The sequence below is a fragment of the Maylandia zebra genome, linkage group LG6 (assembly GCF_041146795.1).
Source record: "Maylandia zebra isolate NMK-2024a linkage group LG6, Mzebra_GT3a, whole genome shotgun sequence".
Classification (NCBI taxonomy): domain Eukaryota; kingdom Metazoa; phylum Chordata; class Actinopteri; order Cichliformes; family Cichlidae; genus Maylandia; species Maylandia zebra.
Genome location: NC_135172.1, coordinates 28,973,026 through 28,997,333, shown reverse-complemented (window position 1 = coordinate 28,997,333; position 24,308 = coordinate 28,973,026). Strand labels below are relative to the sequence as shown.

The following is a 24,308-nucleotide window of genomic DNA, read 5'->3' as shown; positions in this document are numbered from 1 at the left end:
TTCTGAAATACATACCAGAAAGTGCACTGGGATAAGGTGGTACTAATTTGGGTTTTTACAGGAAGGAAGAAACATTTTGATTGTAATTTTGGGTAGCAAGTAACTTCAGGTATTTTACAGTAAAGAAGAAATAAACTACACTGTATGTGACTTCAAGTAGTGAGTATCTTTAGTTATTTTAGCTGAAAAACTAGCAACAACATTAAATATATAACTATGCAGATTATGGAGTGACTTAGAGTGTTTGACCAGTCACCAGGGTAAAACATATGACAGTCAACAGTTCAAATGTTGTGGTTCACATTAATTAGGTGGTTAATATATGCCCAGCTAATTCTTGCTGGTGCCTCATTGGTCGATATGTAAGTATGTTGAATCTGATGTTGTATATCATTGGTTGTCTTTGGTTGGTTGCCTAAGCCACTTCATAATATGGCCCTTTCCCTAAAACATGCAGAATATTACTTTATTTTTCTGCTTAAAAAAACTGAATTACCTGCTAATTACCTGGTAATTAAAATCATCCATCCATCCATGCATGCTTGTAGGACTTTAAATTACTTACAGTATAAATTTTGCTTTTTTCAAACTTTGTAGAAAAACAAAAAATTTGAGAAAGAAATATTGAAATTTTCTAAGCCACAGCCCGATCAGGTTTTCAGTAGGAGACATCACAGCTAGAGAGTAAGAAGTAAGGCTGTTATTCTAAGCAAAGACAGGTTTTCTCACGATTCAAGTTTCTCAGAGAGCAATAACTGGCGCTCTCTGCAGAGCCGCAGCAGACAAAAAGACAGCACATCGAGCTTTGTTCACAGAGACATAGAAAAGTACCTTCCACAATGAAGATGAGACACCAACCAGAAAAAAGCAGTCAAAGGAAGGCTGCCTCAAAGTAGTCTCTAAAGACAAGTAGTGATTTCTAAGTTTCCCTTTAAATGGAGTTTAAAGTTTTCAGTGGGCTGTGATATGCCAACATTTCACAGCGGATGACTGGGGGAATAACTAATGAAGCATACAGCATGAGATATTGCTGCGTATTGTGAAATCAATCCTGTGGGGTTCAGTCATCTGCAATGGATCAAATTCACCAAGAAGCTCTACTTCATTATTTAGAAACTTCCAGCAACCTCTGGTTTCTGTCCTTATGCAGTTTATGATGCTAAACACATCTCAAAGGATTTATACATTTTCCAGAGGTCTGGAAGATAACTTCAGAAGTTCAGCGTCTCTTATTTAATAAATCTAGGATAAATTATGGTTCAGTTTAAGCCTCTTCTGGGGTGTAGGGAGATGCTACTTTAACACAGTACTGGGTCTCACTTTAAAACATTCTGGGAGAAAAGCCCTCCACCACATTCCTCATGAAGTTATTCCAAATAGTTACAAAAAATACGCAAATTTTTTTACCAAAGCCCAAAAAAGCCTGCAGAGATTTTTCATCATTATAATTCTGTTAAATTATAAATGAGTCAGAATGATGAGCACTAATTCTAACTTGTATTTTACTGCACAGAATGAGTTGTTCTCAATTTAGGGAGAGGACCACTTGCTGAAGAGCAAAACTGGATTTAATAAGCCAAGACATTATGTCGATAACCGCAACACCGTGTGTGTGTATATATATAAAAATATAAACATGGACAGTCTTGAGTCAGAATCAGACTGTATGGCTCACAACCTGGTTTTAGCCACTGATGGAGATTTTTTTTTTTTAAGCAACGCTGCCCTCTTGTGTTAAGGTAAACCTTATTTCCAAATTGTTGCATACCGAATATAATCTGGAGAAAGACAGGCCCAGAAGAGGACAAGAGGAAAGTTAATAGTGTAGTAAACATCCTGAATATAAAAGCATGAATAAAGTTACTGTTTTTCAATAATTTAATTAGTTGTGAATAAATAACGGCGTCTTCGGGAGATAACAACTTTCAAAAAAAGAAAATCTTTGAATAAAATAACTCCAGTACACCACATTGTTCAGATATATTTATTCAATGTAAACTCTTGGAAAGGCAGGGATGAATGAATACAGAAACCAAGCAGTGAAGCAAGTAGCTGCATGTGGTTGAAAATGAGCATCTAGAGAAAATTATTACACCTTTTGTAACCAGGAGAGATCAGCGAGTCCTCGATTTTGGGGACTTTACAAGCAATGAGGAGAAGCTGTGAAGACGTTGGGCTACAATAATTCTTAAAACACTGAACTGTCATCAAAAAGTTTGAAGCATGCAAACTTTATGACAAGTACTTGCATACATACAGATAAAATGTAAAGTGACCAACATAGGAAGACATGAGAGAGCGCAGCAGACCTTTCGTTTCACACATTCACTTCCACTGATATAATCTTGATCCGCTCAGGTAGCAACAAAAAATAAAAAAAATAAAGCAAACATTTAAAAAATAAAATTAAAAAAAATAATGTGCATCCAGGCATTTGGCCATTAAAGGAAATCCTCATTTCTGCCAGGTGATAATGATGAAAGATTGTGCTGTTAATAGCTCTGCAGTCAGTGCTGAAATGTGACTCAAAAGTGGCCTTTTAGACACAAATAAATCAAACGTACACATAGTCTACGCTATATACAGTATTTACATCTTCTTCTAAAGAATTACTTGCATATGGTACACATCACAAGCCTTATCGTACTGAAAGTGACACTAAATTGTTCATCATATCAGCAAGCAACCAAAAAAAAAAATAGCTTTTTACGTAACTCAGTATGACTAATCAACCTTGTTTCTTTTCATATAAATATATTATCTTTATTTGCACAGGACAGATTGAGCAAATTAGCATTTGGTAGAAAATTAAATATTTCTTTGTATCGTCCCCAAAGAGAAACAGAAATGAAAATGCAAAAAAACAAAACCTAAATGTTTGCTTATTTGCACATAAATCTCTTTTTTTTTTTTTTTTTTTTTTTTTTTTTTTAAACGGGGCTTATTAAACAACAGAATTATGAGTGATTTTCCATAAAGTTAATTCAATGAAAACAGGAAAATCAAAACTTCCGACTGGTCAAATTAGCTTTTATGTACCCCGGGTAGTGAGGGCTGGACTGAATGCTGAAGGATCACCGCGTTTTGAGCAGCACTCTGTACATGGCGAATCCCAGCACTGCAAACACTGTGGCTCCAACGCTCGCTCTCAGCCAGAAGGTCGAGCTCTTCAGGTCCGCTTGGCTAACGTGTCTGTTAAATAGAGGGATGCAGAGTGTAGAGACATATGTAAAGAGTTAAAAAACAAAAAAAACAACTGATTTTCCGTATCATACAACCCTGTTTTCACTTGGCTTTAAAATTCATTTTTGTGCGACTGGGTTAAAACAGCTAAGATGTAGTTACATTTGTCGCCATCATGTGTATTCATGGTGTCCGATTTAACTCACATCGTGTTACTGACTATATGACCGGTACGCCTGTGGTGGATGAGCATGGGAAAAACCACTGAGTTAAACTGATTTAAGTAGGAAACTACACTACAAAAGACATGCGGCTAAGTTTCTCCCAGACAACCCGGGCAGGTTGTTTGAGTGACTCGTGTGTTGTTGTTGGGTTATTACATGTGGATTTAACGCCGTCAACTTGTGACTGATCACCCAAGATGATGCATTTTAAAACTAAGTGTGAACAGGATCACAGATAATTCATCACTAGGACAGAAGTGACTCACAGACATCTCATCCTCTTTAACATCGAAACAAAAATTAAACTATTTCTCTTCCCCGATTAGCTCTCAACTTTCCAATAAAAGTGACAAACAGATCAAATAAGCAGTGACATTAGTTGTAAAGAAGGATCGCATAGAAATGAACATTGAGAAAATATTGATGAGCGGATGACAGAACAAGCAGAGAGCTGTGACATATTGAGACGCTGAAGCAAAAGCCAGTCAAACAGATGAGGGACTTAGAGGTTTATAGTTACGGATGCATGAGACAGCGAGACCAGAAATGAGTTGTGACAACTCTGTTAGATGAGACGGCTGAGGCACAGTGACATATGCAAAGCTGATACCAACAGAATGACAATCAGATTGAAGTCAAACACTGGGAAAAAAATGATGATGATGAAGTCTTTATAAAAAAAGAAAGCAATATCAAGATTGAGATGAAAAAACAGAATGAGCAAAATGAGGACAACTAAAAAGGACTGTAGAGGGAAAGCGAGTAAACTTAATGGCCTTTCTATTCTTCATTACAGAACAGCAGTATAAATGCAGTATAAGAAATAAAGTATGAAAGACTGGAACTTCAACAAAATCAGATTAGACAGAAGCAAGCATCATATATGCCGTGAGAAGCATTTAAACAGATCTACAGCAACACTGAAGGCTCATGTTGTTCCAGAGGAAAGTTACTAATATTGAGCAAATCGAATATTTTCTGTACATTTGTATAGGAATGAGGATATGAGGTTTTTGCATGGATGAGTTAAGGTTCACCACCATCCTCGAATTTGGCGATTAAGAATTAACGGGAAAGAACTGGTCCCTTTGGTGCAACCAGCCGGGTCTGCTGCTGTGTTACAAATGATGATGCCACAGAAAAAAAAAGCAGCTTAAGAATGAAAACGTGAAAAACATAAAAATGATAAACGCCAACACGTCAACAAAGATAAGAGAAGTTTGTAAGAGACCTTCGGAGTACGACAGCGTAGAGTTTGGCCCTGACCGTCTGCAGCAGCTCAGAGTTGAGGAAGTTCTGACACAAGCAGAATGTGCACCGGTTACAAGTGCACATGCAGCGCAGCCGGGCGTGGCTGAGGAGAGACACGGGGTACGTACACGCACACACGCCAACAAACATACAGACAAACAGGACACATACGACAAACAAAAACAAAGTTAAAAGCTGAAAGAGGCCGCCACCATTAAAAGGCTCCAGTGTAGTTCAGATCACAAGAGAAGCAGCTTGATAAAAGGCTAAATGTTTCTCCTTTTGAGAGAAAAAGAAAATGTTACCTAATATGCTGATCTTTTAAATATTATTTCTACAAAAACAAAGAAAAGAAAATTCAAGCAAATTAAAGAATTTTTAAGAAACCTGAGAAAACAGAAACAGTGATAAAAGCAAAAAAACAAATCTCAATCTACCTGAAACCGTCACTAGAAAAGGCATTGGCCATGGAGGCGCCTCCAGCTTAAACACTTGAATCTCAGACAATAAAGTTGACCTCCTCAAGATTAAAGTCTCTGTGCAATCGTATAATAGCACAACGTGCAGCGAGGTGATTTACGTTGACAGTAAAGTGAAGCCTGACTGATGGCATGAGTGTGATGCTCAGGGAGAGATCACTATTACAGCTCAGCAGGAGGCCCGTGTATCCACAGTGGAAAACACAGTGGCATCAGACTAAAAGCAACATGTCCAGAGACCAGTGAAGTGCATTAATGCGTGTCGAGTGAGGCGCATGATGACAAATACTGACACTTGCAGACAGCAGGACCATCCCCAGAGGGGACCTGGGAATATTACACAGAGTACAGCTCTGTATTTAAACTGTCAGACTAATCTTAACCATATGGGGGGGGGGGAGTATTCTATGATTCATCAGATTTATTTCTACAGTTGGGTCTTAAAGGGCAGAAAATCCTCAAGGACTACAGGAAACACAATTAAAACTTTGCAAGTTGCCTCCTTTTACAGCAGCAAACGAGAACTGTGACTCAGCTACTTCATCACCTCAGACCACAACATCCTCTAAAACTTATGTTTGGAGCCAGAGCGAAGGATTTAGAGGACTATATTGTCGGTCCGCATTTCCAGACCCGAGGGAGATATAAAGAATGCTCTAAATTGTATTAAAAACCTCATCCAGCACCAACAGCTTTAATAAAAATTACCAAACATAAATAATATAGGATTTATGTAATCATTTGCAGGAAACAAGAAAACTATGAGATTACATCTGCAGTTAATAAATGCATATAAATCTTCCTCTTCTGGGTGATGATTTATACTCATCATATCCTTATATCATAGTTAAAGGGTTAACAATATATAAATAGAAAAAATAAAAACAGGATATCATGAAGAAAAACATATTTTCCACAAATCTTCTCATTCTAATTTGTCAGCTAAGCTCATCTCAGAGCTGCGAAACTAAAGCTGCACTTCAATTAAAACTCAGACAATGCCCTCCAATAACAGACAAGACAGCTAAGTGGGATAACTTCAGTTAGCACTAATAAATAATTGGATTTCTCTGAATTAAATACAATTCACTATGTTCTTAGTTACCTTTTTACCCTTTCGGGAATCTAATCTGAAAATGTGACTCGTAACAAAGTATCACATTTACAGTCAGGTTGATGTTTCAAATTTCTGCATACTTACGGATACATAGCCATGGTGGTAAGTTTGGTGTAGATGTCTCTGTTGGGTGCTGAGGCTGCGTTACAAGTGAAAGACTGAGGCGGGGGCATCTTGTGCCTCCGACAGAACTCCAGAGGACTGCAGCCATACATCTGCTTGACCTCTGGCAGGTCTGACTTTGCTGCAATCATCATACATGGCGTCTTGCTGTCCATGAAGTATTGCTGAAGGAGAAAGACTCGTTAATGAATGATTATGGTTGTGGTGGTCTTTTGTTTTAAGTGGACAAACATCTGTGTTTTGGTACAATGTGAACACTAAAAACAGTTTTACCTTGAAAACCTTGGCGCAGTACTCAAAGGAGTAAGGGTTGCTGACGTCATAGACTAGGCAGACGATGTCACAGGCCAGATCAGAGTCAGACAGGTAGTCGAAGTCAGGAAACACTTCGTGAAGCTGGAGAGGTAAGGTGGTTAGAATTAAGTGGTTAAAGTGGAAATACTCTCTTTTCTAAATCTCTTAATTAAAATCCACTAAGCTAGAGGAACACAGCTGAGTTTGAACCTTAGTTCCTTTAATTTGACTTCAAGGTGGCACATCCCTAGTGGTCACAGTTGCTTAAATAGTTTGTAGAATGTGTGTGGACTTTATGTTAGATGCTGAGTTTGACTCAGTTTAATGTGATCTCATTCGGCAGTGCTGCTGGCATTTTTCAATTGCTTCCTAGAATTCCAGTTTTTAAAATTTGTGTGTCTAGGAGGTGCGTTGGAGTTCATCTAGTGTTTGGAAACAGCAACTCTTGGAATGAATTTCATTTTAGGGTAAAAGTTGCAGGGACACAAATCCGTACACAGTGAGAAGTGTACAAGAAAATGTGTTTTCAGTGCATTGGTGAGGGACACACAAAGTGCTGGTTTCCCTTAGACCAGCAACTTTGTGTGTCCCTGTCTTACCCTGCTAGCCAAGTTAATGAGTGCAACCAAGTGAAAAAAACAACAACAAAAAAACAAATAAAATGAGCATTCATTGTGCTCCAGATCTGATGACCAGATCACCAGAGGGCCCCATAGACCTTTGTTGTTTCTGTTTGACACAGACATTGATGTCTTGTCTCAGTGCAGGTTTGATGTCCATGATGAAATTGCAGACACACAAGTTGAGGAATTTGTACAGGGAGCGATCTAAAAATAGCAGCTGTGCTGTAAGCAGAACCAGTGCAACCCAGAAGTGCACAAGCACATGACATTACAGAGGGAAAATGGTCAAAGTCAGATAGATAGATACTTACTTTTAGTTAACTACTGTACAGTAAGTATCTAACCAGTTTAAAAACCAACCCACAGTGATGAAAACCAAAGTGATGAGAAGCACACAACCATCCAAGGACAACAGAGTGAATCACACTCATTAATTATTTGTTCTCCAGCTGCCTATAAGTGCCAAGACAAACAGGGTTGTTGTGCTTCACTATGGATGCCAGGACAGAGGGAGTGGAATCCACCCTGGAGGGTGAACCTTTTAAAGGTCCTTTAACCAGTGTCAAAACAAACAGTGCAGTCAATGTGCAAATCAATACCATTTCAACTATTGAGTTTCATCTGCTAAATGTTGCCATCTAAAAGAAGCCAGTTTGCTATGGTATTTGATATTTTGCCTACAACTTTACAACAACTGTTCCTCTGTATCCCTACAGCACATGCACTGTGCTTGCACTTTGTCAAAATAGGCACAGCAGTGCTAATGCCTTTGTTAAGCAAGTACAAATGCTGGCTTGACAAAAGCATTAGGCGAGCATGATAAGAAGCTTACATAGAGCGAGCTAAGAACAGCCAACCTCAAGCTGGGCTGGCCTTCATGGATCACAGTTGACAACCTCACGTACAAGACACAGCGGTACATGCACAGTACAAAATGTATTTGTACCGTTACTGAAGGTCAGCACATACATAATGTGTAATAAAAGTATAGGAGCTACATTAAAGTGCCCAATATGAGAAATAATTAGAGTAACTTTATGTTAAAAAAAAAAAAATCTGCCTGGAAGACAGTGTCCACACTGCAAGGATAGAAGATATATGTGCCGTCATGTGTTTTCATTAATGATTAAAGCAGTGTGTTTGATACTCACGAGAAGGTATTTCTCCTGGCCGTAAACATAGGTTGTATTGATGGCATAGTAGGATCTGTGCTCCTCTTTAATGGTCTTCTGGCGCTGAGAAGACAGAAGAGGATCTGGCGTTAATTAAAACATGATGTGAATGACATTTTCAATACATGCAGCAATGCAAAAATATATATATTGACATAATCCCAAATGTACAGAGTTAAGGCATTTAAATAAACCTTTTTACTGGAACTTTTTTTTGATACTTGCTGTGTCTCAGAGTAAACACGTCAGTCAGGGTAAAGCAAAACATGTTTATGGCAAAGCCTGAAATCCAGTTCAGGCAGCCGAATCTAAGCCTCTCACATAATACACCCCACAAACATGCAAAACACCTTTCTGAATACCTCTTCAATATGTTACTGCATGCCTATGTGCACTGCTCATTCTATAGCTATTGCAATGCTGGTGTAGTGGATGGCTGAGCTGGTGCTTAGTTCTGCTTACCATGAGGTTTCTACCCAGAAAGGCTTGTAGGAAGCCACTCTTGCCACTGCCAATGTCTCCAAAAACATTACAGCGGAAGACGCTGCGCTGGGTCTGCTTCTTCTGCAGGTCAATCTTCTTATCCCTGGTCACTGCACGAAGGAAACCACATACAAACACAAGTACCAGAGGATCAGTTCAGACAGCTGCTGTGCACAGTCCAACAGAGTCAACTACACCATTTAACTGTTCTTAAAACAGTTTTGTGATTAAATGAGGATTACATGGTAGAGTTTACCTGTAATTCCTGCAGCTTGGGACTCCTGCTCAGCAATTATTGAGTAACCAAGATACCCCAAATACTCCAAACATCTTTGGACATCCAGATAAGTTGTTAACCTGAACAAAAGGCAGCTGAAGTTAAGACACATGAACTCATATACAGTAATGTAACTAATATTATTTTATATTTAAATGACAATATTAAAATCATCAGTTTATTATTTAAATAGTTCTTCGTTGTGTCCCTGAATTGTCCTGACCCATCAGGGCAAGGACACAGGACGTTCCTGTATCAGAATTTGGCTGTAGGGTTGTAAGTGCTGTGGGGTGGGACCTCTATTATTTGGGCTTTCCCTGACAGATCCTGCAGATAGCTTACTCAATTCAGATGCCACATGAAAACTTTGGACTCTTTGTTATGCTCTCTCCTGTCAGTGCTTTTTAGAGTGTGGTGAAAAGCACTGGAAGTGGGAGACCATTGCCACCGGGGAGGAACATTACTTTAGGGATATGTTTGGTTTACACTGTGTCCTTGTAAATGCCAGTTTCAAAGGTTTCTGTACAGGTGTCAGTGGTTTTATTGTTGTGGCTGATCAGTCAATCGGAGCAATCAACAAGCAGAAACAAATAAACATGGACACCAGTTTAATGCCTACTTACGTCCACTGTGAGAGATACCCCTGGTAGGTGATCCAGCCTTGGTCATTAGTGCAAACTGTGTTATTGACATCTGGCCCCCAGGGCATGTAGGGAAAAACATCAAACAAGTCCCTCAGCTCCTCTGGTGACAAGGCACAGTCACGGTCCTAACAGACACAAGGATCAGTTACTGTGTACAGCTACACCTAAATAACGAACAGGGTGCTCGTGGCAGGAATAATTTCCTGTGGGATTTTGTGGGTGAATGTACACTGAACAAACTGCTCTAGTTTGACAGACTTCAGAAAAAGAATGGCCTAAGTTGGCTGGCTGTCACTTCTACCTGAGAAAACAAACATGACAGACTGAAGGCACACATTCACAGCAGGACACTAATCACTATGAGAGAAAGCAGATCTTGACACAAGCTGTCACTTTCACTCTTTGACTCTTCTAACCTCATGGCTAATTCTCCCTGCCAATCCCTCCTCAGCTGCAAGGAGTTACATCACACCTCAGCAGGTGGTCACACTTGACTGTGGGAAAGTGCCTTCCTAAATGTCAATCAGCAACTTCTTGTTTGTGTCTCATCAGGGTGAAGGCCAACATAAATACAGAACCAGATATACAGGACTGTACCTTATCGTGTTTGTCAAAGACGCTCTGGAGGAAGAGGTAGGCATTATGGTTGAGCTCAGTAGTGCAGTCTGGGGGAATTTTCAACCTAGAGAGGGAGAAATAACATTTATTCATATTTAACACATAAAATAAATGCAAGCATATTTACAAAATGTATCAAACAAGCAAATACGGAAGGAAATGATTCAACAGAGTGCCACAAACCAACAGACGAATGGAAATATAATGAGGTGCAAGAGCAGGAGCAGATTTTAGTTGCTTAGATGTCAAAGTAAAACTCACGGAGGGAAGAGATAGTCCTGATTTAACTCCAGGTCATCATCATATCCAAATCGCCTGAGTACTGTCCAGGTTGTTTCATGGCGTCCTCGCTGAATGAACAGCGTGTGGAGAAACAAAAATCCTGGAGAGGAAAAAATAAATAGATCTCAGGAATCCCACTGTGAGGCGAGCTTGTATATACATAAGCATCAGAAATACGTCCCATCACTCCTACCTTTAAGAGTGAGGCCGTTGTCACACACGCCATCAATTAAATTCTTCCTCACCACATTTTTTACATCCTCTAACGCCTGAGGCTCCAACGGGGTGTTGAAGCACGTCCGCTATGGGCAGACAGGCAAATGTTGTTATCTGAATTAGCTCAGCGTCTCCCACCGAAAGGAGGGAACAATAAAGACCGCCTGGATATTCTATTTTAACCAGTTTACCTGAAAAAAGTTGAGCTCGTTGTCGTTGAGATTACCATCGTTATCTAGGTCTGACACTTTGAAGATTCGAGTGAGAGCTTTTACACAAAGTGGCTTCATCTGAAAAATCAGGGACACACATCAAACGTTCTTTAAACAAAAGCAGGTTCTGCTAAGAGTTCAAATCCAGCCCTTAATGCAAAACAAACTCAGAACACTAAACAGCTCAAGAGTCATGTAGTGTACATTTATCCTTACATCTTTTTTCTCTGGACAGTAGAGGGGACCAGTGGGGTGGAGAACTGCCTTTTGAGCATAGTAGAAAAGCTCGGAGATGTTCTTCAGGTTCTTTGCTGAACACTATAAACAACAAGGAAGAAGAAAATGTGCACACATGTGCACACACACAGACACTCTGTTCAGTGCTGTAATGCAGTTCTGGTATCGAAGTGGTTCATTTGAAAGCCCCATTAATACGCAGTGTGAGGCTTCTTGATCTCATAAGTATTATATGCGGCACTGTGAGCAAACAGTCCAGTCAGCAAAGGGTCATCCCTATTTACCTACCTGTGTGTGTGTGTGTATTTTGGTGACTAAGTAGTTGCCAGACAGGCTATTAACACACGTGATCTGTCTGAGCGGCGCGCCCGGTCCAATTAACAGACTGGAAAAAAACCCACAGGTGTCAGGAGGTAGTGAACTAACTTCAACAGAAAGCAAACTTGGTAGAAACTGGTGAGGGTTTTTTGGTTTTTCATATCGAGGAGTTGAATTCGTGCTGAATTCAAAGTTCTAAACAGGTTATGGCTTAAACTCGTGACCCTTTACAGTTGTTTGACTTCCTAGATTTAAATACTTATGCAGAAATACCACTATTTTCAGGAAGAATTAAAAAAGGGAACCAAAAGGCATCACTCACACAAATGCAACAGGCCAAATTAGGTCAGTGTTTACAAGCAAGACAACAATAGTCAATATACTGTAAGTGGCAAAGATTATCTTTAGGCTGTTATCCTCCCTAGTTTATACTTAAATATCAAGTTAGCCAATCACACTGCAGCAACTCTGTTTCTATATTAACATCCGCAAGACTTTAATTGTTTAACTGTTTAAATGACATGTCTGTTAAGATCCCTTAAAAGCAACAATGGCTAAAGTGTGGATGTCATTATTAAGAGAAAAAAATGCCGTTCTTCTTTGTTCCTGTAAAGATGGAAGTTTCTGCACAAAGGTCATTGTAATTAATTGTTATTAACTCTGTTGTGTTTCTTCCTCTTTAGGTTCAGCACAAAATAGAAGAATGTACTGATGTCCACTGTCTGAAGCAAACTATTTAAATACTTGAATCTAAGCAGATGATTGTTCTTGCAATCTGCCATTCTGTGTTTTATTGTTGAGAAATGGTGGCAGCAATAAGAGTGGTGACTGTCTCACCTCAACGCAAGTCTCTATCTCACTGTACTGATTCATAATGGGAAGTATGGTCTCCATGCTGCTGTGCTCCACCAAATCAGACTTGTTCCCCACCAGGATCAGGGGAACCCTGAAAATGTCAACACCACAAAGCAAAGTGATTAACAGACAATAACTGCTTGATATACACCAACTAGCCCCTTTATTAGGTATACCTGTTCAAATTATTTTTTAACACAAATGTCTAATCAGCCAATCACACAGCAGGAACACCATGCATTTAGACATGTGAATCTAGTTTGTGGCATTTTCCCCACACAACCATTTTTAGGGTTTACAGAGAAAACTGGCAGATCTTTGGATGAAAAGGCCTTGTTGATGCAAGAGGTCAGAGTAGAATTACCAGTGTTTCAAACATCAGCAGAAAGGCAACAGTATAAAGCACTTAAACAACAGCAACCGCTGACCAAAGACGCTGGTGGTGATGTAAAGGTGTGAGGGTAATTTTGCTGGCAAACTTTTAGGCCCCTTAGTACCCACTGAGCATCGATTAAACACTTCAGCCACCTGGGTATTTTTCCATGTCCATCCCTTTATGACCACGTCTTCTGTTGGCTGCTTCTAGTCACAAAGTTCAAATTGTCTCAAACTGATTTCTTGAACACTTGACACTGAGTTCACTGCACTCAAATAAGCTTCACAGTCACTAGATCTCAGTCTAATAGAGCACCCTTGGAATGTGGTGAAAGGGAGGAGTCACATGATGGATTTGCAGCAACTGTGTGACGCCATAATGACAAGATGCAAATCGCTGAGGAATGTCTACACCAGGGAGAGCTATGGTAGTTCTGACTGGCTCCAACCCAGTACTAGCAATGTGTACCTAATAAAGTGACCAGTGAGTATACATATCAGTTCTTTTTTTGGTGAACCTGCTTGTGTGAAATGTGACACTTCTACTGCTGCTTTTTGCTTAGAGTGAAGACACTGTAAGGGGGAAAAAAAAAACAAAACCAAATAATCATCCTGGGAGTGTAGGTCATTACATTAACCACTACTTGAAAATTACCAGGTTTGGCTTCCTGCTACAGGACCTAATATTTTGCAGCTGCCTGTCCTGTCACACACAACTGCACAAACTGAGAATCTGATCCCACTCTCTTCTTATATTTGGTGGAAAACAAAAGCCCAGAATATTTCTGTATGTACCTGCTGTCCTTGTCTGTGTTCTCTGTAATGAGGGGGATCCAGTGGCTCGTCACCTATGAAAACACAAGTAGATACGATAAAAGATTTTCTCAGTTCAGAGAGACATGATACCCAATTCTTTAGTATCACGCTGTCACACCAGAGTCTTACATATTATACAGTTCAGCTGATATACAAACTAAATATGGAAATTCTGGCAGCAGAGGAGCTCACCTTCTCTATAGACTTCTTGTTGTTGACAGCGTAGACAATGCAAATCACATTTGCCTACAGGACAGATCAACACATAAGCATTAAGCTTTTACATGAACCCGAAAACTTTTCACTGAGCAAAGCAAAATCCACAGACTCACCTTGGAAATCTCCTGAAATAACTGCTCATCCGTCTGCTCTGCCTCTGTGGAGGGAAGATGAGCTTGCTTAAGTAAAACAAGGATGCGCCAATTCTTTATTTATAAAACACACACGCACACACACAAAGTAATGTTCCTTCAAATACCAGAGTAATCCACAATGTGTGTGGGAACTCTCTCCGGTGTAACATCAGCCGGTATGGTAATTTCTTCAGCTCGATAGGGAACCTGGGATACAGAGATGTTTAGAGCTGGCTACAGAGCGTAAATAGCACAGTCAAATCAATGCAAAATAAGGTGAATAGTGGGCACGTTTAATCCCAGATGGGTACAGTAACATTAAATTATTAAGTGATTAAGTTTCTGGCAAAACAGGAATGCATTCATACCACATCTGGGAACTCCTCGCTGACCAGTGACATGATGAGAGAGGTCTTCCCCACCTTGGCTGCAGATGGAGAGAAGGAGACATATTTAGTGTGTTTAGCAAACCCTCATTACTCATAAGCATAATGTATTATTATTACTGAGACACGTTTCTGTAGATGTTTAAGAAAATACAGGTTAGATGTGTGACCCATCAATTTTAGCCTTCATTTTTGAGGACACCAGATGTCCCACTTTATGGGAGCAACTTTGGAAGTCTGTCATTTCTTGTGCAAAGAGAAAGTTGCCAATCACTGGATGCACCTCTTCTGAAACTCAAAGATGACCACCAGTCAGATATCAGATAAAATAACAATAAAAAAATGGAATACGCAGGAGTACAAAGAGCATATACCAGACTGTTAAGTACTGTATTTAGCCTGAAACTGAGAAAACGTGTGGAGACAAAGTACTTCTTCCTGCACAGACATAACCCCAATGTGTAAAACAAAGCCCATCACATTCCAATAATTCAGATGCTTGAAAGGCTGTGATGTTACCTGATAGAACCCAACTTTCAAGGAGATAGATAGATAGATAGATAGATAGATAGATAGATAGATAGATAGATAGATAGATAGATAGATAGATAGATAGATAGATGCAAAGTGCAGTGAATTCACATGTATACTGTAGAGTACATGTGAAATTAGGGCAATCAGATTGCAATACCATCAAGAGTGTTCACCATCAAAGTGGTAAACTGAGGTTAGGTGAATAATAGAAAAGAAATTATCCGCCTAACTGCTCTAAAAAGCTACAGTGGGGGATAGCATGGCCAAGATAAGCTCCAATAACACATACAGACCTCTAAAGCACAAAGCAGTTGCAGAACGAGTGGCCTGAAACAAATACAGAGCTCATCGCGATGAAGACACTGCTCAGCATCACATGTCCAGCTGTCTGGCAGCAGCAGTGCAATTCAAAGTGTGCACTAAAAGGCTGACTCTGCAGTCTACAAACACACTGCAAACACAGCTTTATCTAAAGCCTTACTTACGCTCTCCCACTAATAATATCCTCACGTCTTTGCGCATCTTCCCCGGCGTCGTCAACCACGTCGGCAGACCGGTCTGTGTGCAACATTTATGCTCCTGTCTGTCTGGATGAAGGATACAGCCAGCCACTTCTACGCGGCCTGGCTCGCTTGCTAACAGCTACGTTCGCATTTCAGCCCCCGTCTGCTCAGCTTCAACGCAAACTCCACACGGTTAGAGAGAGCCCTACAAAACGCTGTTCTTCTTTCTTACTGTACTCTACCGTGCATACTGTCACACAGCCAGCAGGGAGCTCACACGAACAGCCAGATAACCACACAAACTTGACTGTTACAACACCATCGGCTGCTAGCTGTCGGCCACGCCCCTCCTCGGGTCAGCTGAGTGCGTAAAGCCGAGATGAGCTCGCGCAACACTTAAAAACAAAACAAAAAGTCATGTAAAAAAATAAAAATAAAACTATCCCCCATGTACTTGACCAAGAAGTGCGGCATTAATCTGCGGGTTTGAATTAAGACAGGTGTGAGCTCTATCTGCGATATTTTTTTTAGTACTGGGAAACTGGAGTGGAGTGAGAGATCTTACTTTTTCCTCTAGCTTTGAATTTCTGTCAAAAGGCGCTATCTGGAGGAAAAGAAAAAGCAGCACGTGCAAGTCTGAGGTATTAAAAGAGTGGCGGTTATGGTCTGTTTTTCTTTTTTAAGTCAAGCGGCGATACCTGCGTAATACATAGACAGAATAAGATTTGTGGTAAGAAGATTGAGTTATTTCTTTTCTTACACACACACAGACTATGAAATAGACTTCTACCTTATACTGCAGGGGGTGATTTAGTTTTCTTTTAAGGACATTGGGTGTTTATTGAGATGCTTTCGGCTATTTTGCCCTTGTGTGCATTAAGGTGGATTCCACACTCCATAAGACTCCATCACTACTGATTTCCAGTCCAGGCTGCATAATTTGGCAAACCTCGGCCTTTTCTCCCTGTTTCTCTTCCTTAAGAATGGCTTCTTTACAGCCACCCTTCCACTGAAACCATTTCTGATGAAGCTTCAATAAAAGGTAGATTGATCAACTGAAGGCCAGGTGTATCTCTCACATCCTGTGTCAGTTCATTGCTTGATATTTCTCCTATTTCTTAAGAACATGACTTTCAGATACAGTTCATCTGCTATAGATAGCTTTTTTTTTTAGACCTGGCACTTCTTTTGTTCTCCACATGTCCAGTTTTCTAAGAACACACTGAACACTATTGTGAAATATGTCATGCTTCTGGCCACTAGCTCTTTGGTAATCACCTTGTTGATGCAAAAATACTATTTTATGTCATCTTGATGCATTCTCAATCATCCAGGTAAGTAAATCTCCAAAAGTTGATTCTATTCATCTGGACGTAGTGTTTTCAGTGGGAGAAACGTTTCGTCATTCATCCAAGTGACTTCTTAAGTCTCAGCTGACTGCAGGTTCCCCCACTTTTACGTGAAAAGGGAAAGACCATCTCTGAATCGAGGAGGGGGTCTAAGGGTACATCTTTCACCATCTTACAATGCTGTGATTGCAGCCATTCCCCAACTCTCTGTGAATGGTTCTCATGGCCATTGATCAGTGTTCTTTGATCAGTGGTTGTTGATCAATGGTCATGAGAATTTGCATAATCATAATCAAGAAACTGACCTCGCACCCCATTGTTCCTTCAGCGGGCTGGTTTCAGTCATAATGCAAATGTACTGTTTATAAGATTGGGGAAACCTGCAGTCAGCTGAGACTGAAGAAGTCACTTGGATGAGTGACGAAACATTTCTCCCACAAAATGCTACGTCCAGATGAACAGAATCAACTTTTGGAGACTATTTTATGTCTTCTGTAACTTTGGCATTTTTCACAAACCCAGCTAGAGAAATGGGAACAAATGGTGTGTTTTTCTTAAACGCTGCTAGTAATGAAGTGCCTAAAGATACAATTTAAAATGGTCACTTTGCTAATTTGTCAGGTACAAGCAGCTGACTGAACATGAGTGAAAAAGCAGCCAGTGTCCAAAGAAAAACTTCAAAAAGTCTGGAGAACAATATTACTCAAGACCACAAAAAAGAAAGTCTGGCTCCTTGGGATGGGTCAGGACTTTCACACAGCACTATATATCTACTTTTGGTAGCCTATTAAAGTTTCTCTGCACTGCAAAACTGTCAAAACAGAAGATTTTCTGGTACACTTTCTTAAGCCTTTAGCATATCCTTGTGTATGGAAGAATCAAACTTTTAGATTGAAATGTTCACTTAAAATAATAATACTATTAAAACAGCTTTTAATAAGAGATGGAGCATAAAGTAAGTGTTTCTTTAAGGCTAGCAGCTAAATTACTGTAAACTAATTGATAAACAGTGATATGTGGTCCTGGTGGTTGTTGTGGTATTCCCATCAGCCCTGATGGAACCCGCTACTTAAAATCAAAACATCTCAACAGAGGCACATATGCCTCATAAAATGCCCAGCTGCACATATGTTACTGATGAGGAAGAAAGCCAGCATGTTCCCCAACAACTGGTTAACAAAAAAAGAAAGAAAGCAGTTATTTATCAAGTGTATTTAAATTATGAGTTTGAGAAATTCACAGACAGCTACAAACACAAAAAAGTATCTAAGTACATCAAAGTTAACAAAAATATTTACAAAATAGCCATTTCAGTCTTTATTTTAATAAATACAATGTCTGTTTTCAGTGACTTTATAATGTATTACAAAAGAACGCTGACATTAATTTCAACAAAAGTGCATCAAAATCAGGAGACATTGCTTTTAATGTGCGTGGATCTTACAGAGAAACAAAGTCTCTACGGTGACAGTAGCTTCTCCACATTGCAGACAGTAAGCGCCTTAGTCGGTCTATGGTCCTGTCTCTAATTATGTTTCTAGCCACACTGACAGGTTCGGGCGCGTCTTTGTGAGAAAAGCTTCAGGTCTGTTCTGTCCCCAAACGGTATTTTAATTTCCTTGCAAAAAAGGAAATGATTCATTTTCCTCTCCTCAGGTTGGCCTCATCTGAATATCGCAAAGAGAAAGAATTAGGAATGCTTGACAACCAAAGGAGCAAAGTTGATGCATTTTAACAACACACGGGACAACAAATTCCTACTAGAGTAGTCTTCTGGTGTCATGGGTTGAGAGATGACCTTTCTGAAAGCCATTATCCACTCGCTCTGCTCCTGCTCCTGCTCACACATAAAAACAAACTGCCTCTCCGGAGTCTCCAGTGAGATCCCGCAGCACCACCGGCTTCCCCTCGCGTTGCGGCTGCTGGTTTCTGAAACAGAGTAGCCGTGGCTCTCTGTGCCGATGAAGACAGCACCCAGCTCTGTAGCATCCTAACAGTATAAATAAACAAGGTACAACTAAATAGGATCATTATGATTATTCATTGTATTTTATGAGCATTAGAATAACTTCTTAATATCTCCAATTAAAAGAAAAAAAATGACAAATTTTTATGTTTCATTTATTTATGTAGGTGTTTCATTTTCACAAAGATATGAGCAACACAAAGATCTCTGTTCTTCATCTCTGTTCATTACCAGTGGAGATTTAAAGTATAGAAGCTTTCTGTTCATTGAGCACAGCGTGAACCAGCGCTTCTTGAATGGCTCCCGTTGCTGAAAACACATATAAACACACCAATCCAATTAGCCAGGCAGTTAAACTAAAAATAAGTAGACCCAGTAAATCCAGTTAAAAATTTTGGATAGTTCACAGACCGTCGGACCAGTTTTCTCCATGTATCCCTCCTTCAGGCAATGTGCTGTTAGCTGATGTTTTAACTGTGCAAAGAAACACCAACAAATACTGTGAGCTGAACAACAGCAGCAGCTCACAACCAGAATGATTCAACCGTGCTGACGTTGTGCGGGTTTGCACATTAAATGTGTTTAAATGGGGAGAGAACAAACCGAAATTATTATTGAATTTAACTGCCGCGAGTAGCATCATGTTTCATCTGATATATTTGTTCATGGAATAACAAGGCCTCGCCTAGCCATGTAACTGCACTTCAGTCAATTGCCCAATTACTTTAGAGCATTTGAAAAGACTGTGTATAAAAATGGCTGTGATTCCTAAACAGTTCATACTAATTTTTTTGTTACACCAATTAAAATAAAGCTAGGGGTCTGCACTTCTATCATATCCTGACTGTTTGGTTGAAAATCCATGGTTGTGGTGTACAGAGGCAAAAACAAATTCATTGTCCAAATATTTATGGACCTAAGTGTATAAATCCTGCCTGTGCTAGTTTTAAAGTGTATATTAAGTACAATAAAGACAAAGGAGCTTTCTCAAATGCTAAGACAAAAAAAAATTATATAAACACGTGGTACTAAAAACAGAAGACTTGTGGTTCAGCAACAACTTTCTTGGGTGTGAAAGGTCATTTTAAAACAATCACTGAGCAAAAGCTGCGGCATTAGTAACAAAGACTTGCAGATATGAGCGGAAACTTTAAAAAGAACATTAAACAAGGCTTCGGTCGAGGCCTTGAAACCTCTGCACACTTTCTTGAACAGAAAGCCATTAAATTGGAAAGTTCTATGTAGTTAATTACAGAAAACGTTTGATGTATGAGGTATGACTTTGAGGTTGTATAATTTTACTTAGCGGCTTTTTGAGGATAGACATCACTAGCCTGAAGTAAGAGGGGTTTACATAGCTGATGACCTAATGAAAGTTTGTCTCACGTCTTTTTCTTGAAGAGTGGGGTTTTTCTTCAGGAGGTATGCCAAACGTGTTGCCCGAATAGCATTGAAAAAAGACACAATCACCTATAAGAGATCATAGACATAGGTTTTGCCAGGAAGAGTAATTGTCTCAAATAAGGTATAACTCTATGAATGTGGGATGGAAAAGAGCATGCAGCATACATCTGGGAAGATGCCCTCACCTGCCCGTCCTCGTGGTACACAAAAAGGTTCTTTGAGCGTTCATCATCCACATAGGAGATCTGCAAACCGGTAGCATGACCGATCTTCTCTGGTTGGAAGACTGCATTCAGATCCTTCATGTTGATGACAGCTTTGGGAACCTTGGACTTGGTTTTAATGAGATGATTGAGGAAGATTAGAAAAAGAGGTATTTGGCCAGAGTCAACTGAAGAATGCTTATACAGCTGTAAACTAAACGGTCTTATGACTGAAGAACTGCTCACATCCTCTTTGATGAAGTATCTGAGGGTGAAGTCTTTCTGTGAGAGCAGGAAGGTGCTTTTAAAGAACTGCTTACTGTCTTTGCCTTTCTTCCATAGTGTTGCCTCAAACAGTTCTGGAGTATCAAACAGTTCAAAGAGGTGAAGCAAATAAACTGCAGGTTAGACTTTGATGGGAAAACAAATGCTGGGTTGTCAATGTTTTGTTGACGGGGGAAGGTTTCTTTTTTTTAATTAAAAATATTGCGAGGATAATTACCTGCACTGTACACTTTTTGAAAGTAGATGTTTTCTCCTGTGAATTCCCGTCTTTCGTACTTGGCACGGATCCACTGATCCTTAAGAACGCTGAAAACAAACAAGTCCGTGAAAATGTGTAGACCTGTCACTGAGCCTTTACACTTCTCTGCTGTTCCTCTTTCTACCTGAGAAACGTGACTACTCCACTCCCATTCACTAAACAAACCGTTTGTTGTCTTTGCTTCCCACTTCCGTTGAGTTAATGAAATGAATGGGTGCCAAATGCAGTGAAAGTCACTTACACGCAATCTTTCTGCTGTGGTTGGTAGAAAAAGACCGGGACACACTTCTCAAAAATAGCTTTGGCAGCAGAATTTCCCTTCTCTTGCATGAACTAAAACCGCATAATGTGAGAGTTAAAAATAAAGGTTAGAACAAGATAATATTGTTTACATGATGAACAGACTCAAATTAGAAGGATTTATTTTAAAATGAAGCACGAAATGAAAATCTGGAGGTAACGGAGTAATAACAGAGGGAACTGGGGGGAGTGAAAAATCAAAGAAATCTAAAGGTATCCAACACCCTCTTTATAATAAAAGGAAAATGTCTAAATTTAAGAGAACATGAATAAATAATTAATCATCTGAATTCATGCTAATAATTAATACCTCTACAAGTGAATCTTCCCAATGATCCAGCCGTATGGATTTCACTTTGCTGACTGCAGGCAGATTACGATGCATCCCCGAGCAGTTCAGGCACACAAAGACGCCGAGAGTGTAAGAAGCCCAGTCAGGGTCTGCGAGCAAAAAGTGATCACAGTGTTTATTTTATAAGAAGGAACTAAGTACAGTGCAAAAAAAATAAATAAAAGTAGTCCTATGAACTGCCTAATGACCATAATGTACAAAGATTATAAAGCAAAAATCAGTGTTTCTTTTCTGCACAATTATAAAGTCGATAAACAGGCGAAAGAGTAAGCGTATAAAGCACTGTTTGCACTACCTCTGTCTTCATTTCACATAGGTACACACTGTATTAACTGTCCTCATACAGTGAAGGTGAAAAGTGGTGGAAAAAAGGAGGAACAATAAGGTCATACCACCCTATACAGCAGTTTTCTCTTCCCCTTCTGAGAGCTTATTACAGTTTTACTTGGTTATAAAATAATATTTTGGACACAATATTGTTAACTAAATAAAGCACATGACTCAGTCAGATGGGCCGTCTATTACCACTTGTGACGTAGTGAAATAAGGTAAATAAAATGTTCTCTGGAGAGAAAGTTAAAAAAAAGTATAAATAAATAAAAATCTATCAGTGCTAATCTATAAATTAAACCTGAGTCTGTTGAAGTGTACTCACCAGGAGCTCCACAGTCAGCACACAAGTTGTTACCCGGCTGTTGCACCAAATCAAGGAGAATTTTGTTATTTCTTTCAGAAGTGGCCATTGATGAAGGGCGTCTGCTTCTCTTGGGCTGACAGTCAAATCCCAACAAAACATCTACTAGGTAGTAACTCCATATTGACTCTACACACTTCACAGTACAGAGCTATTCTGCCCTGTAGCAGGTACAAACATCTCCGTGGCCAGTGGGCCAGTATTTCCTCTTAACAATGCCGCATCATGAAGTTTATTGTTCTGCACACAAACACATATATCCAGAAATAACAGAGAAAGGAAGTGAAACATACGTCACTCAGTTACTGGGTGATTGACTTACAGTATTAGGCTGCTAGGCTTGTCGCTGTTCGAAAGCTGTGAGAGCAGCAGTTTTGTTTTTAAAGTTAAGGTCAGCAGCAGTAGCAAGAAAAAGGAGGGAACTTTCCAGAATAGCTCCAAGCTTATGTGCCAGTTTTACAAACTGTTGCAAACTTATAGCCAGACTTTTGTCCTGCATCTAAATTTAACTGCTGCTGTTGTCACGAGTGGCATTCATTTGCTTTAAGTCCTGGGCTAGAATTAAGACTGGATAGGCAGATGTCAGTGAGACAGACAAAACCCACCTTTAAAAATGTACTTTTACACATCGGATAAAAATACCTCCTGTGGGGAGTTGCCACTATATTAATAAAATGTCTATAAGATGTATCTGGTGTGCCAAAATAAATCGTCAACTGCGTTCATACAGCAGATAAAGAAAAGGGGGAGATGCAAATTGCACTATTAATTTAAAAATTACAAAACCCAGAGTGAAACAGAGGAATGAAGTGGGAAAAGTCTGTGTGTCAACTAGCCTGCTTACATTTTATGACCTTGACTCACTATTCTTCAAACTCGACCTTCATCTTGGCCCCAGCTGCACAACTGTAAAATTTTGTGACTATATTTTGAATTGTTGAGGTGACAAATGCTTTTTGTTGCAGTTTCCGCTGCAGTACGTATCTTCAGCACTGCGTGTTGACAAGCTGACAAATGCACGTAGGGACAAATGCATAAGGTAACAACTGCTCAAACAACAACAGCTGCCTGAACCCACTATGAACATGAAAGTTAGAAGAACGGTGTCTCTCTTAGGAAAATTCAGTCCAAGATATGTGGTCCAAGACTTCCCTGTTGGGACCTTAAAAAGAACTATTTCCTTTCATTGTTTCCTCCACAGAAGTTGGCTGGAAAACTTAAATATAAACAAAGAAAGCTTTATTAAACACACTTGGGAAAAATGTGTTTGTTTGGTTTATAACTCTATAGCTCCTGCATAGTTCTGCTTAAACCAGTTAAATTAAACTAGAGGAAAGTAGTAACACTGAATAGAGTTTATTTTAAGCTAACCGGAACAAAAAAAAAACTGTTCACATAGATGCAGAACAGATGGACATTCTTACTTAGTGACTGTCTGACGATTTTTGTGTCCATCCAGATTTAGAAGCGAACGTCTACTTTCTATACTGTTTATATGCAGAGAAATGGATTAAATGGTGGAAACCAAAGAAGGAAAAATGTTGCACAGATTTCAGGGAAGAGTTGAGATGGGCTCTGGGTGGTAAGGAAGAGTTAGCAGATGACTGGGAAAATACAGCAGTAATGGAAAATGGTAAATGGACTGGTTATTATAGAGCACATTTCTACTCTACTCTTTATACAACAAGCCTCATCAACCCATTCATACAAGCACCTTTTTCTATGCTGAAGTGCTTTCTAATATTCACACAAATTCACACTTTGATGGATGCATCGGAGAGCAGCTTGGCGTTAGTGTCTTGCCCAAGGATATAGGGCATTCAGATTGGAGTAGGCAGGGATCAAACCACCAACCTTCAGATTTGTAGATGAATTTGGGATTGTGGAAAGAGTTGTTGAAGCTAGGTTATTGAGAGAGGTG

At 39.6% G+C, this 24,308-nt stretch overlaps 2 protein-coding genes across 4 annotated transcripts; both read right to left on the bottom strand.

The window, feature by feature from the left end:
- Nucleotides 1-1,970: 1,970 nt before the first annotated feature.
- On the bottom strand, nucleotides 1,971-15,925 carry rhot1b (ras homolog family member T1). Of its 3 annotated transcripts, none has more exons than XM_004567811.4 (20): nucleotides 15,558-15,925; nucleotides 14,521-14,579; nucleotides 14,278-14,359; nucleotides 14,132-14,175; nucleotides 13,992-14,045; nucleotides 13,779-13,831; nucleotides 12,591-12,699; nucleotides 11,415-11,516; nucleotides 11,178-11,276; nucleotides 10,964-11,072; nucleotides 10,750-10,870; nucleotides 10,468-10,552; nucleotides 9,850-9,995; nucleotides 9,206-9,306; nucleotides 8,929-9,059; nucleotides 8,446-8,529; nucleotides 6,651-6,773; nucleotides 6,339-6,541; nucleotides 4,639-4,761; nucleotides 1,971-3,192 (listed from the first exon to the last, which is right to left on the bottom strand). In XM_004567811.4, exons 1-20 carry the CDS (start codon nucleotides 15,592-15,594, stop codon nucleotides 3,075-3,077), a joined length of 1,983 nt encoding a protein of 660 aa, XP_004567868.2. In that variant the 5' UTR covers nucleotides 15,595-15,925; the 3' UTR covers nucleotides 1,971-3,074. The 3 variants fall into 3 exon arrangements, with proteins under 3 accessions (XP_004567868.2, XP_076741160.1, XP_004567869.1); XM_076885045.1 differs by lacking the exon at nucleotides 15,558-15,925 and adding an exon at nucleotides 15,366-15,495; XM_004567812.4 differs by lacking the exon at nucleotides 4,639-4,761.
- A 2,196-nt stretch (nucleotides 15,926-18,121) lies between these two features.
- LOC101487426 (arf-GAP with dual PH domain-containing protein 2) lies at nucleotides 18,122-22,840 on the bottom strand. Its single transcript, XM_014411703.3, has 11 exons — nucleotides 22,349-22,840; nucleotides 21,652-21,782; nucleotides 21,283-21,374; nucleotides 21,000-21,088; nucleotides 20,744-20,856; nucleotides 20,480-20,626; nucleotides 20,277-20,360; nucleotides 19,302-19,364; nucleotides 19,122-19,199; nucleotides 18,686-18,914; nucleotides 18,122-18,591 (listed from the first exon to the last, which is right to left on the bottom strand). Exons 1-11 carry the CDS (start codon nucleotides 22,434-22,436, stop codon nucleotides 18,563-18,565), a joined length of 1,143 nt encoding a protein of 380 aa, XP_014267189.3. The 5' UTR covers nucleotides 22,437-22,840; the 3' UTR covers nucleotides 18,122-18,562.
- Between the last annotated feature and the right edge of the window lie 1,468 nt (nucleotides 22,841-24,308).